Below are 14,283 nucleotides of genomic sequence, written 5' to 3' on the forward strand. Positions count from 1 at the left end.
GATGGATGGGAATGAATGGATGGGAATGGATGGATGGGATGGATGGATGGGAATGAATGAATGGATGGGAATGGGTGGATGGGTGAATGAAGGGATGGGAATGGATGGATGGGAATAAATGGATGGATGGATGGGATGGATGGGATGGATGGATGGATGGGATGGATGGATGGGAATGAATGGATGGATGGGATGGATGGGAATGAAGGGATGGGAATGGATGGATGGGAATGAATTGATGGGAATGGTATTGGGCTCAGGGTGTTACAATGCTGTTGGTCTCTCTGAGTTACACAACAGGAAGTCACCAGCGGCGGAGTAAATAATTGACTGTCTTCAGGTGAACTTTCCCTGCAGAGGTGATTGGAGGTACAAAGTCCCGGCATGCGCACTCCGCACAGCATTCCCGGGGGAGGAGGACCAATGATTGGAGATTTTATTTCTGGGAAAGGCAGGAAAACGATCGTTTCTCAGATGTTACAATCATGAAGAGATTTCCCATTTCATAAGAATACTTGGAGATTGTCCAGGGAAGCCGTAACCTTGGTCATTGGGGGAGGGGACATTATCTGACCAATCGATACGTTTATGGCCTGATCTCTGGCTTGTAAAGTGAGATTGGATATCATACATTGGATAGCAGGTAAGTGATCGATTACTCTGAGATGACATTGAGGTGCCAATCACCCAACACACGGCATTTCTTTATTTCCAGTTATCAAACCCGATCTATGGAGGCCAAGAGGAGGATCGGGATCGTTGGCTTTGGCCATGTCGGTAAGGTGATTTCCGGTACCGTTCTTATCATAGGATTGCCTGATACCCTCCGGCATCCAGTCCAATCCGGTCCGGTCTGTTCCCCATCTGTCCGGCGGATTGGATGGAAACGGGTCACCTAATAGATCCCTCCCACTTTCAGATGTCATTGTCACCAGATGATCAATGTGTGTGGAGTCTCGGGATTTCCATGTATTGATCACACATGGATGAGTTTTGTGATGTCATGGTTGAGTTTTGTGATGTCATGGATGAGATTTGTGATGTCATGGATGAGATTTGTGATGTCATGGATGAGATTTCTGATGTCATGGATGAGATTTGTGATGTCATGGATGAGATTTGTGATGTCATGGTTGAGTTTTGTGATGTCATGGATGAGTTTTGTGATGTCATGGTTGAGTTTTGTGATGTCATGGTTGAGTTTTGTGATGTCATGGTTGAGTTTTCTGATGTCATGGATGAGATTTGTGATGTCATGGATGAGTTTTGTGATGTCATGGATGAGTTTTGTGATGTCATGGTTGAGTTTTGTGATGTCATGGATGAGTTTTGTGATGTCATGGATGAGTTTTGTGATGTCATGGATGAGTTTTGTGATGTCATGGATGAGTTTTGTGATGTCATGGTTGAGATTTGTGATGTCATGGTTGAGTTTTGTGATGTCATGGATGAGTTTTGTGATGTCATGGATGAGTTTTGTGATGTCATGGATGAGTTTTCTGATGTCATGGATGAGATTTGTGATGTCATGGTTGAGTTTTGTGATGTCATGGTTGAGTTTTGTGATGTCATGGATGAGTTTTGTGATGTCATGGATGAGTTTTGTGATGTCATGGATGAGTTTTGTGATGTCATGGATGAGATTTGTGATGTCATGGATGAGTTTTGTGATGTCAAGGATGAGATTTGTGATGTCATGGTTGAGTTTTGTGATGTCATGGATGAGTTTTGTGATGTCATGGTTGAGTTTTGTGATGTCATGGATGAGTTTTGTGATGTCATGGATGAGTTTTCTGATGTCATGGATGAGATTTGTGATGTCATGGTTGAGTTTTGTGATGTCATGGTTGAGTTTTGTGATGTCATGGATGAGTTTTGTGATGTCATGGATGAGTTTTGTGATGTCATGGATGAGTTTTGTGATGTCATGGATGAGTTTTGTGATGTCATGGTTGAGTTTTGTGATGTCATGGATGAGTTTTGTGATGTCATGGATGAGTTTTGTGATGTCATGGATGAGTTTTCTGATGTCATGGATGAGATTTGTGATGTCATGGTTGAGTTTTGTGATGTCATGGTTGAGTTTTCTGATGTCATGGATGAGATTTGTGATGTCATGGTTGAGTTTTGTGATGTCATGGTTGAGTTTTGTGATGTCATGGATGAGTTTTGTGATGTCATGGATGAGTTTTGTGATGTCATGGATGAGTTTTGTGATGTCATGGATGAGTTTTGTGATGTCATGGTTGAGTTTTGTGATGTCATGGATGAGTTTTGTGATGTCATGGATGAGTTTTGTGATGTCATGGATGAGTTTTCTGATGTCATGGATGAGATTTGTGATGTCATGGTTGAGTTTTGTGATGTCATGGTTGAGTTTTGTGATGTCATGGATGAGTTTTGTGATGTCATGGATGAGTTTTGTGATGTCATGGATGAGTTTTGTGATGTCATGGATGAGATTTGTGATGTCATGGATGAGTTTTGTGATGTCAAGGATGAGATTTGTGATGTCATGGTTGAGTTTTGTGATGTCATGGTTGAGTTTTGTGATGTCATGGATGAGTTTTGTGATGTCATGGATGAGTTTATGATGTCATGGATGAGTTTTGTGATGTCATGGTTGAGTTTTGTGATGTCATGGATGAGTTTTGTGATGTCATGGATGAGATTTGTGATGTCATGGATGAGTTTTGTGATGTCATGGTTGAGTTTTGTGATGTCATGGATGAGATTTGTGATGTCATGGATGAGATTTGTGATGTCATGGATGAGTTTTGTGATGTCATGGATGAGTTTTCTGATGTCATGGATGAGTTTTGTGATGTCATGGTTGAGTTTTGTGATGTCATGGTTGAGTTTTGTGATGTCATGGTTGAGTTTTGTGATGTCATGAATGAGATTTGTGATGTCATGGATGAGTTTTGTGATGTCATGGATGAGATTTGTGATGTCATGGATGAGTTTGTAGTGACAGGTCCTCTTCTCACTGACAGGCCATTTCCTGGCCCAGAAGATTCTGGAGGAAGGAGAGAAGTGTGGTCTGGAGCTGGCCTTTGTCTGGAACAGAACGATGAAGAAGATGGATGGGGTGATCGACCCTCGGCTACAACTCCACCAACTTTCCCAATTCCAGACCCGGTAACACATGCTGGGGGGGGGAGGGGTTATATCAATAAATAATACAATTGGAGGAAGATTCATCTATAGATCAATAAGCAGGACATGTGATTACATTGATGACATCGGATGATGTCATCACACAGGGGGCGTCTCCTTTAATATTCCCCCTTTGTGGAAATTCTGAAACCTTCCAAGAGATGAAAAGAATGACGCCAAAAACATGGAGCGTAATAATTCCATTCCTGTATAAAACTTTATCGATCAATAACTTCTGATTACAGGCAGGCGGATCTGATTGTGGAAGTGGCTCACCCCGATATAACCCGAGATTACGGAGAACATTTCCTATCTGCAGCCAACGTTATGGTAAGGAACGTTCCGTGTTTTGTCTGTGTCCCCTCCCCTCCATCTCCTATCTCCCCCTCCCCCATCCTCTCAATTTCTCTCCCTTCTTCACCATCCCTCCCATCCTCGCCATCCTCTCCCTTCCTCACCATCCTCTCCCTTCCTCACCATCCTCTCCCTTCTTCACTATCCTCTCCCTTCTTCACCATCCCTCCCATCCTCGCCATCCTCTCCCTTCCTCACCATCCTCTCCCTTCTTCACTATCCTCTCCCTTCTTCACCATCCCCTCCCTTCCTCGCCATCCTCTCCCTTCCTCACCATCCTCTCCCTTCCTCACCATCCTCTCCCTTCTTCACTATCCTCTCCCTTCTTCACCATCCCCTCCCTTCTTCACCATCCTCTCCCTTCTTCACCATCCCCTCCCTTCTTCACCATCCCCTCCCTTCTTCACCATCCCCTCCCTTCTTCACCATCCCCTCCCTTTCTCACCATCCCCTCCCTTCTTCACCATCCTCTCCATTCTTCACCATCCCCTCCCTTCTTCACCATCCCCTCCCTTCTTCACCATCCCCTCCCTTCTTCGCCATCCCCTCCCTTCCTCACCATCCCCTCCCTTCTTCACCATCCCCTCCCTTCTTCACCATCTCCTCCATTCTTCACCATCCCCTCCCTTCTTCACCATCCTCTCCATTCTTCACCATCCCCTCCCTTCTTCACCATCCCCTCCCTTCTTCACCATCACCTCCCTTCTTCGCCACCCCCTCCCTTCTTCACCATCCCCTCCCTTCTTCGCCATCACCTCCATTCTTCACCATCCCCTCCCTTCTTCACCATCCCCTCCCTTCTTCACCATCCCCTCCCTTCTTCACCATCCTCTCCCTTCTTTACCATCCTCTCCCTTCTTCACTATCCTCTCCCTTCTTCGCCATCCTCTCCCTTCTTCACCATCCCCTCCCTTTCCCACCATCCCCTCCATTCTTCACCATCTCCTCCATTCTTCACCATCCCCTCCATTCTTCACCATCTCCTCCCTTCTTCACCATCCCCTCCCTTCTTCACCATCCTCTCCCTTCTTCACCATCCCCTCCCTTCTTCACCATCCCCTCCCTTCGTCACCATCCCCTCCCTTCCTCGCCATCCTCTCCCTTCTTCATCATCTCCTCCCTTCTTCACCATCCCCTCCCTTTTTCACCATCCTCTCCCTTCTTCACCATCTCCTCCCTTCTTCACCATCCTCTCCCTTCTTCACCATCCCCTCCCTTCTTCACCATCCCCTCCCTTCTTCACCATCCCCTCCCTTCCTCACCATCCCCTCCCTTCTTCGCCATCCCCTCCCTTTGTCACCATCCCCTCCCTTCCTCGCCATCCTCTCCCTTCTTCGCCATCCCCTCCCTTCTTCACCATCCCCTCCCTTCTTCGCCATCCCCTCCCTTCGTCACCATCCCCTCCCCTCCTCATGTTTGAGAACATGTGGAAGTCTATGGGTGCCCAAAGAATATATAGAGTGTACAGAAGACAATGCTGTCCACCATGGTATTATGGACTTCCTGTATCTGTTTAGATCGGATCCCCCACCGTATTATCAGATCCCGACATTGAGCGCAGACTGAGGGAGACAGCGACCACCTCTGGACATACATTGTACGTTCCCAGTGGTGCATTATGGGGAGGAGAAGATATCCAGAGAATGGCAGACCGCGGGACCCTTAAAGTGAGAAATGTTTCAACTTCAAATGTTCGATGTATTTCAAGGTTTGGCGATCCTGAACCCCCTGGAGGCCTATAAGTTGGCATGATCCCATTTGGTTTATCTGTAAAATGTTGATGTGAAATGTAGTGTACAGTGAACAATGTACCAATAGTATATAAATAGTGATTGGTTGTGATTGAACAAACTTATCAATGATTTGAAACTGTTCCAATGGGATCTTTATGATGACGTTATAAATAATGACGGGGAACACTTTGACTAAACTTTCCTTTCCTGATGTTGGCCAAACGTTCGTTGACCTGCACCAAAAACGTCCTGATAGTACGTCCCATGAGAGGGACAAGTCAATAAGGAAAGGATGAATCTCGTAGTTCTTCATGGAGTAGATATGTTGTGTGACCGATGAAGTGAATGTGTTTTACGTCTATCACAAGTTGTCTATCACATTACACTCCCGGCATGGATTGATCGGCCCTTACATTGCTGAAAGAAAGAATGGGGATCGATCACATTAGGCGCAATTTTCCCTTCTATTGACCGAGCCCCTCTAAATATAACACCAGCCTGTTCTGGAAATATCTGTCGCTCAGAAGGATTCCCCAATGTTTTTTAATTATCTCCTTAATCTGTCGGGATGGAGGGGAATAAATGGTGAAAAAGGACCATCTGAATTTATTGTCAGGTTTGGGGCGTTCAATCAGCAAGGAAAGGTGATCTGTATCGAGATCTAGAGATCTATAACACTTCTCTAAAAATCGATTTTGTGATAAGAAATCAGTTCCTCCGGCTGCGTGGCATTGATTTGTGCCGCTGTGCATGGTGGCAACTATCGATGTGACCATTCCGGTCGCTAGGCTTGAAATAAGTTTTAAATTCCAAATGTTGCTCAGCGACTGTTATCTCAAGGAAAGGAATGGAGGTAAAGCTGGCCTCATAGCTCAGACATACCCCGATCATTCCAATCAAGTATCAAGGGACTCCGGATCTCCCCTCTATAGGAGGAGGATGTCGTCAATATACCTACCCCCCCGGTAAAATGTTGCTCAGCGACTGTTATCTCAAGGAAAGGAATGGAGGTAAAGCTGGCCTCATAGCTCAGACATACCCCAATCATTCCAATTAAGTATCAAGGGACTCCAGATCTCCCCTCTATAGGAGGAGGATGTCGTCAATATACCTACCCCCCGGTAAAATGTTGCTCAGCGACTGTTATCTCAAGGAAAGGAATGGAGGTAAAGCTGGCCTCATAGCTCAGACATACCCCAATCATTCCAATTAAGTATCATGGGACTCTGGATCTCCCCTCTATAGGAGGAGGATGTCGTCAATATACCTACCCCCCGGTAAAATGTTGCTCAGCGACTGTTATCTCAAGGAAAGGAATGGAGGTAAAGCTGGCCTCATAGCTCAGACATACCCCGATCATTCCAATTAAGTATCAAGGGACTCCGGATCTCCCTCTATAGGAGAAGGATGTCGTCAATATACCTACCCCCCGGTAAAATGTTGCTCAGCGACTGTTATCTCAAGGAAAGGAATGGAGGTAAAGCTGGCCTCATAGCTCAGACATACCCCGATCATTCCAATTAAGTATCAAGGGACTCCGGATCTCCCCTCTATAGGAGGAGGATGTCGTCAATATACCTACCCGTCGGTAAAATGTTGCTCAGCGACTGTTATCTCAAGGAAAGGAATGGAGGTAAAGCTGGCCTCATAGCTCAGACATACCCCGATCATTCCAATTAAGTATCAAGGGACTCCGGATCTCCCCTCTATAGGAGGAGGATGTCGTCAATATACCTACCCCCCGGTAAAATGTTGCTCAGCGACTGTTATCTCAAGGAAATGAATGGAGGTAAAGCTGGCCTCATAGCTCAGACATACCCCGATCATTCCAATTAAGTATCAAGGGACTCCGGATCTCCCCTCTATAGGAGGAGGATGTCGTCAATATACCTACCCCCCGGTAAAATGTTGCTCAGCGACTGTTATCTCAAGGAAATGAATGGAGGTAAAGCTGGCCTCATAGCTCAGAAATACCCCGATCATTCCAATTAAGTATCAAGGGACTCCGGATCTCCCTCTATTGGAGGAGGATGTCGTCAATATACCTACCCCCCGGTAAAATGTTGCTCAGCGACTGTTATCTCAAGGAAATGAATGGAGGTAAAGCTGGCCTCATAGCTCAGAAATACCCCGATCATTCCAATTAAGTATCAAGGGACTCCGGATCTCCCTCTATTGGAGGAGGATGTCGTCAATATACCTACCCCCCGGTAAAATGTTGCTCAGCGACTGTTATCTCAAGGAAATGAATGGAGGTAAAGCTGGCCTCATAGCTCAGAAATACCCCGATCATTCCAATTAAGTATCATGGGACTCCGGATCTCCCCTCTATAGGAGGAGGATGTCGTCAATATACCTACCCCCCGGTAAAATGTTGCTCAGCGACTGTTATCTCAAGGAAATGAATGGAGGTAAAGCTGGCCTCATAGCTCAGACATACCCCGATCATTCCAATTAAGTATCAAGGGACTCCGGATCTCCCCTCTATAGGAGGAGGATGTCGTCAATATACCTACCCCCCGGTAAAATGTTGCTCACAGGGAAATGAATGGAGGTAAAGCTGGCCTCATAGCTCAGACATACCCCGATCATTCCAATTAAGTATCATGGGACTCCGGATCTCCCCTCTATAGGAGAAGGATGTCGTCAATATACCTACCCCCCGGTAAAATGTTGCCTGCAAGTGGAATGGAGAATGGTGATGGTTTCCGGTGTTTTTAGGCATTTTTATGGACTTATTTTTTTATTACGTATATACTCGAGTATAAGCCGAGTTTTTCAGCACATCAGGTAGGGAGATTGGCACAGAAATATAGGCACAGTGAGGCATGCAGATGGGCACAGTGAGGCATGCAGATGGGCACAGTGAGGCATGCAGATGGGCACAGTGAGGCATGCAGATGGGCACAGTGAGGCATGCAGATGGGCACAGTGAGGCATGCAGATGGGCACAGTGAGGCATGCAGATGGGCACAGTGAGGCATGCAGATGGACAACGTGAGGCATGCAGATGGGCACAGTGAGGCATGCAGATGGGCACAGTGAGGCATGCAGATGGGCACAGTGAGGCATGCAGATGGGCACAGTGAGGCATGCAGATGGGCAATCACTGATCATGATCTCACGTGGTCTCAATCATTGATCATGATCTCACGTGGTCTCAATCAATGATCATGATCTCACGTGGTCTCAATCACTGATCATGATCTCACGTGGTCTCAATCAATGATCATGATCTCACGTGGTCTCAATCATTGATCATGATCTCACGTGGTCTCAATCACTGATCATGATCTCACGTGGTCTCAATGACTGATCATGATCTCACATGGTCTCAATCAATGATCATGATCTCACGTGGTCTCAATCACTGATTATGATCTCACGTGGTCTCAATCACTGATCATGATCTCACGTGGTCTCAATCACTGATCATGATCTCACGTGGTCTCAATCACTGATCATGATCTCACGTGGTCTTAATCACTGATCATGATCTCACGTGGTCTCAATCACTGATTATGATCTCACGTGGTCTCAATCACTGATTATGATCTCACGTGGTCTCAATCATTGATCACAATCTCACGTGGTCTTAATCACTGATCATGATCTCACGTGGTCTCAATCACCGATCATGATCTCAGGTGGTCTCTGTAACGGAACTAGGTATCTTGCCTGGACATCTATAATCCTCATGCAGTGGGGCATACAAAGGGTTAATTGTAGAGTGACTCTTTCACTCCTAAATTCTAATGCCCCCCTTTCTTCAGCTAATTGACTCTCTTTTGTGTGGTTAGCAGTCTTCTGTCAGGTGTAGGCTGATGGGATTATCTGTGAGTGTGTATTGTTCTAAAGGTTAATTGAATTCTATTGAGAAAGGAATGTGCCTGATCAGGTCATGTTAAATGTATCTCGGGGCCGAAACATCTAGATACTGATTAAGTGATTAACTCAAGGAGATGTCATTATTTTAAAGTATCTGTATTGAAGCCCCCCCACTGTGTGAGGAGGGGGGGCGGAGAGTCATTGTTCCTGTAACAGCTTGTAGCCACATATAAGCTAGGTGAATGTACCATTAAAAAGTCAGTCTTTTTTGGCCCTTTAAAACGCAGCCCCGTCTCGTTCTTGAAAAGGGGATTCTATGGGACTATTATTCTGCTCCTTTCACAGCCGAGCCTGACTCTCTCTCTGGATCTTGTGGATGGGATATACCGGCGGTACTTGCATACAGCAACTTGCCAGGGAAAAGGACGTCTCCAACGGCTGATACCCTCTCACTACCTGGGTAGCCTTTACAGTCTCAATCACTGATCATGATCTCACGTGGTCTCAATCACTGATAATGATCTCACGTGGTCTCAATCACTGATCATGATCTCACGTGGTCTCAATCACTGATCATGATCTCACGTGGTCTCAATCACTGATAATGATCTCACGTGGTCGCAATCACTGATCATGATCTCACGTGGTCTCAATCACTGATCATGATCTCACGTGGTCTCAATCACTGATCATGATCTCACGTGGTCTCAATCACTGATCATGATCTCACGTGGTCGCAATCACTGATCATGATCTCACGTGGTCTCAATCACTGATCATGATCTCACGTGGTCTCAATCACTGATCATGATCTCACGTGGTCTCAATCACTGATCATGATCTCACGTGGTCGCAACCACTGATTATGATCTCATGTGGTCTCAATCACTGATCATGATCTCACGTGGTCTCAATCACTGATCATGATCTCACGTGGTCTCAACCACTGATTATGATCTCACGTGGTCTCAATCACTGATCATGATCTCACGTGGTCGCAACCACTGATTATGATCTCACGTGGTCTCAATCACTGATCATGATCTCACGTGGTCGCAATCACTGATCATGATCTCACGTGGTCGCAATCACTGATTATGATCTCACGTGGTCGCAATCACTGATTATGATCTCACGTGGTCTCAATTACGGATCAAACCATTTCTTGTGTTTTTTTGGTGATTTCAAGTTTTTAGATGACAAGAAAGAGAACCGGTCCTAACACACCGGACACGTTCTCGTGGTCTCTTTACATTTTATCATGTTCTTTTTTTTCTGCACTCCTCTTGTTTCCAAAAATACGTGCGGGGGATGGGGAAGAGAATAAATTGATGAATTGTAACAGAATTAATGGCTTCACCCACTGAACTCACTGATTGATCACAGAGCTCACTGATTGGTCAAAGAGCTCACTGATTGGTCACAGAACTCACTGATTGGTCACAGAACTCACTGATTGTTCACAGAGCTCACTGATTGGTCACAGAACTCACTGATTGTTCACAGAGCTCACTGATGGTCAAAGAGCTCACTGATTGGTCACAGAACTCACTGATTGTTCACATAGCTCACTGATTGGTCACAGAGCTCACTGATTGGTCACAGAGCTCACTGATTGATCACAGAGATCACTGATTGGTCACAGAGCTCACTGATTGATCACAGAGATCACTGATTGGTCACATAGCTCACTGATTGGTCACAGAGCTCACTGATTGGTCACAGAGCTCACTGATTGATCACAGAGATCACTGATTGGTCACAGAGCTCACTGATTGATCACAGAGATCACTGATTGGTCACATAGATCACTGATTGATTGTAGAGCTACCTGATTGGTCACAGAGCTCACTGATTGATCGCAGAGCTCACTGATTGGTCACAGAGCTCACTGATTGATCACAGAGATCACTGATTGGTCACATAGATCACTGATTGATTGTAGAGCTACCTGATTGGTCACAGAGCTCACTGATTGATCACAGAGCTCACTGATTGATCACAGAGCTCACTGATTGGTCACAGAACTCACTGATTGTTCACAGAGCTCACTGATTGGCCACAGAGCTCATTGATTGATCGCCGAGATCACTGATTGGTCACAGAGCTCCCTGATTGATTGTAGAGCTACCTGATTGGTCACAGAGATTACTGATTGATCACAGAGCTCACTGGTTGATCACAGAGCTCACTGATTGGTCACCGAGCTCACTGATTGATCACAGAGCTCACTGATTGGTCACCGAGCTCACTGGTTGGTCACCGAGCTCACTGATTGATCACTGAGGTCAGTAATTGGTCACCACAACAGAGAACATAAGTGTGGAGGGCCCCAAAATTGGATTGAGGGGTGTAGGACAGAAATAGATGATCTATGACATCATAGTTCATAGACTGCAGACAATTCTCCAGTGTTTTTCTTTCTTGTAGGGTCTGAGGATCACCATGACCAAACACCCGGACAGTCTTCATCTGAAGGGTGAGCTAGCACAGAAGAATCGAGCTGTTGATGGTCGGACAATTCTATATGAAGGTCCAGTGCGTGGCTTGTGCCCCGTGGCCCCCAATAACGTCAACACAATGGCCGCTGCATGCATGGCTGCCCACACGCTAGGATTCGATGGTGTGATCGGCGTTCTGGTGGCTGATCCCAGGTGAGGAGCTCCCTAACCCCAACCTTAACCCTAAACCTAACCCCAACCCTAAACCTAACCCCAACCCTAAACCTAACCCCTAACCCCAACCCTAAACCTAACCCCAACCCTAAACCTAACCCCAACCCTAAACCTAACCCTAACCCCAACCCTAAACCTAACCCCTGACCCCAACCCTAAACCTAACCCCAACCCTAAACCTAACCCCTGACCCCAACCCTAAACCTAACCCCAACCCTAAACCTAACCCCTAACCCCAACCCTAAACCTAACCCCAACCCTAAACCTAACCCCTGACCCCAACCCTAAACCTAACCCCAACCCTAAACCTAACCCCTAACCCCAACCCTAAACCTAACCCCTAACCCCAACCCTAAACCTAACCCCAACCCTAAACCTAACCCCAACCCTAAACCTAACCCCTGACCCCAACCCTAAACCTAACCCTAAACCTAACCCTAAACCTAACCCCCACCCTAAACCTAACCCCTAACCCCAACCCTAAACCTAACCCCAACCCTAAACCTAACCCCAACCCTAAACCTAACCCTAACCCCAACCCTAAACCTAACCCCTGACCCCAACCCTAAACCTAACCCTAAACCTAACCCTAACCCCAACCCTAAACCTAACCCCTGACCCCAACCCTAAACTTAACCCCTAACCTTAACCCCTAACCCTAAACCTAACCCCAACCCTAAACCTAACCCCAACCCTAAACCTAACCCCAACCCTAAACCTAACCCTAACCCCAACCCTAAACCTAACCCCTAACCCCAACCCTAAACCTAACCCCAACCCTAAACCTAACCCCTAACCCCAACCCTAAACCTAACCCCAACCCTAAACCTAACCCCTGACCCCAACCCTAAACCTAACCCTAACCCCAACCCTAAACCTAACCCCTGACCCCAACCCTAAACCTAACCCCTGACCCCAACCCTAAACCTAACACCTAACCTTAACCCCTAACCTTAACCCTAACCCTAACCCTGGCTGATCCCAGGTGAGGAGCTCCATGGAGACCATCCAGCAGAAAAAAAAGCAGGAATTTGGGCCAATGGAAATCTCTAACCCTAACCCTAACCCTAACCCTAACCCTAACCCTAACCCCAACCCTAAACCTAACCCCAACCCTAAACCTAACCCCAACCCTAAACCTAACCCTAACCCCAACCCTAAACCTAACCCCTGACCCCAACCCTAAACCTAACCCCAACCCTAAACCTAACCCCTGACCCCAACCCTAAACCTAACCCCAACCCTAAACCTAACCCCTAACCCCAACCCTAAACCTAACCCCAACCCTAAACCTAACCCCTGACCCCAACCCTAAACCTAACCCCAACCCTAAACCTAACCCCTAACCCCAACCCTAAACCTAACCCCAACCCTAAACCTAACCCTAACCCCAACCCTAAACCTAACCCCAACCCTAAACCTAACCCTAACCCCAACCCTAAACCTAACCCCTGACCCCAACCCTAAACCTAACCCTAAACCTAACCCTAAACCTAACCCCAACCCTAAACCTAACCCCTAACCCCAACCCTAAACCTAACCCCAACCCTAAACCTAACCCCAACCCTAAACCTAACCCTAACCCCAACCCTAAACCTAACCCCTGACCCCAACCCTAACCCTAACCCTAACCCTAACCCTAACCCCAACCCTAAACCTAACCCCAACCCTAAACCTAACCCCAACCCTAAACCTAACCCTAACCCCAACCCTAAACCTAACCCCTGACCCCAACCCTAAACCTAACCCCAACCCTAAACCTAACCCCTAACCCCAACCCTAAACCTAACCCCAACCCTAAACCTAACCCCTAACCCCAACCCTAAACCTAACCCCAACCCTAAACCTAACCCCTGACCCCAACCCTAAACCTAACCCCAACCCTAAACCTAACCCCTAACCCCAACCCTAAACCTAACCCCAACCCTAAACCTAACCCCTAACCCCAACCCTAAACCTAACCCCAACCCTAAACCTAACCCTAACCCCAACCCTAAACCTAACCCCTGACCCCAACCCTAAACCTAACCCTAAACCTAACCCCAACCCTAAACCTAACCCCTAACCCCAACCCTAAACCTAACCCCAACCCTAAACCTAACCCCAACCCTAAACCTAACCCTAACCCCAACCCTAAACCTAACCCCTGACCCCAACCCTAAACCTAACCCTAAACCTAACCCTAACCCCAACCCTAAACCTAACCCCTGACCCCAACCCTAAACTTAACCCCTAACCTTAACCCCTAACCCTAAACCTAACCCCAACCCTAAACCTAACCCCAACCCTAAACCTAACCCCAACCCTAAACCTAACCCTAACCCCAACCCTAAACCTAACCCCTAACCCCAACCCTAAACCTAACCCCAACCCTAAACCTAACCCCTAACCCCAACCCTAAACCTAACCCCAACCCTAAACCTAACCCCTGACCCCAACCCTAAACCTAACCCTAACCCCAACCCTAAACCTAACCCCTGACCCCAACCCTAAACCTAACCCCTGACCCCAACCCTAAACCTAACACCTAACCT

The 14,283-nt window shown here is 46.8% G+C and overlaps 1 protein-coding gene across 1 annotated transcript; it reads left to right on the plus strand.

Annotated features, from left to right (window-relative positions):
* The first annotated feature begins 305 nt into the window (after window positions 1-305).
* LOC120920150 (putative L-aspartate dehydrogenase) lies at window positions 306-11,732 on the plus strand. Its single transcript, XM_040332065.1, has 6 exons — window positions 306-643; window positions 716-777; window positions 2,997-3,141; window positions 3,405-3,489; window positions 5,031-5,180; window positions 11,505-11,732. Exons 2-6 carry the CDS (start codon window positions 732-734, stop codon window positions 11,730-11,732), a joined length of 654 nt encoding a protein of 217 aa, XP_040187999.1. The 5' UTR covers window positions 306-643; window positions 716-731.
* The last annotated feature ends 2,551 nt before the right edge of the window (window positions 11,733-14,283 follow it).

Source organism: Rana temporaria, chromosome 13 (genome assembly GCF_905171775.1).
Source record: "Rana temporaria chromosome 13, aRanTem1.1, whole genome shotgun sequence".
Taxonomy (NCBI): Eukaryota; Metazoa; Chordata; class Amphibia; order Anura; family Ranidae; genus Rana; species Rana temporaria.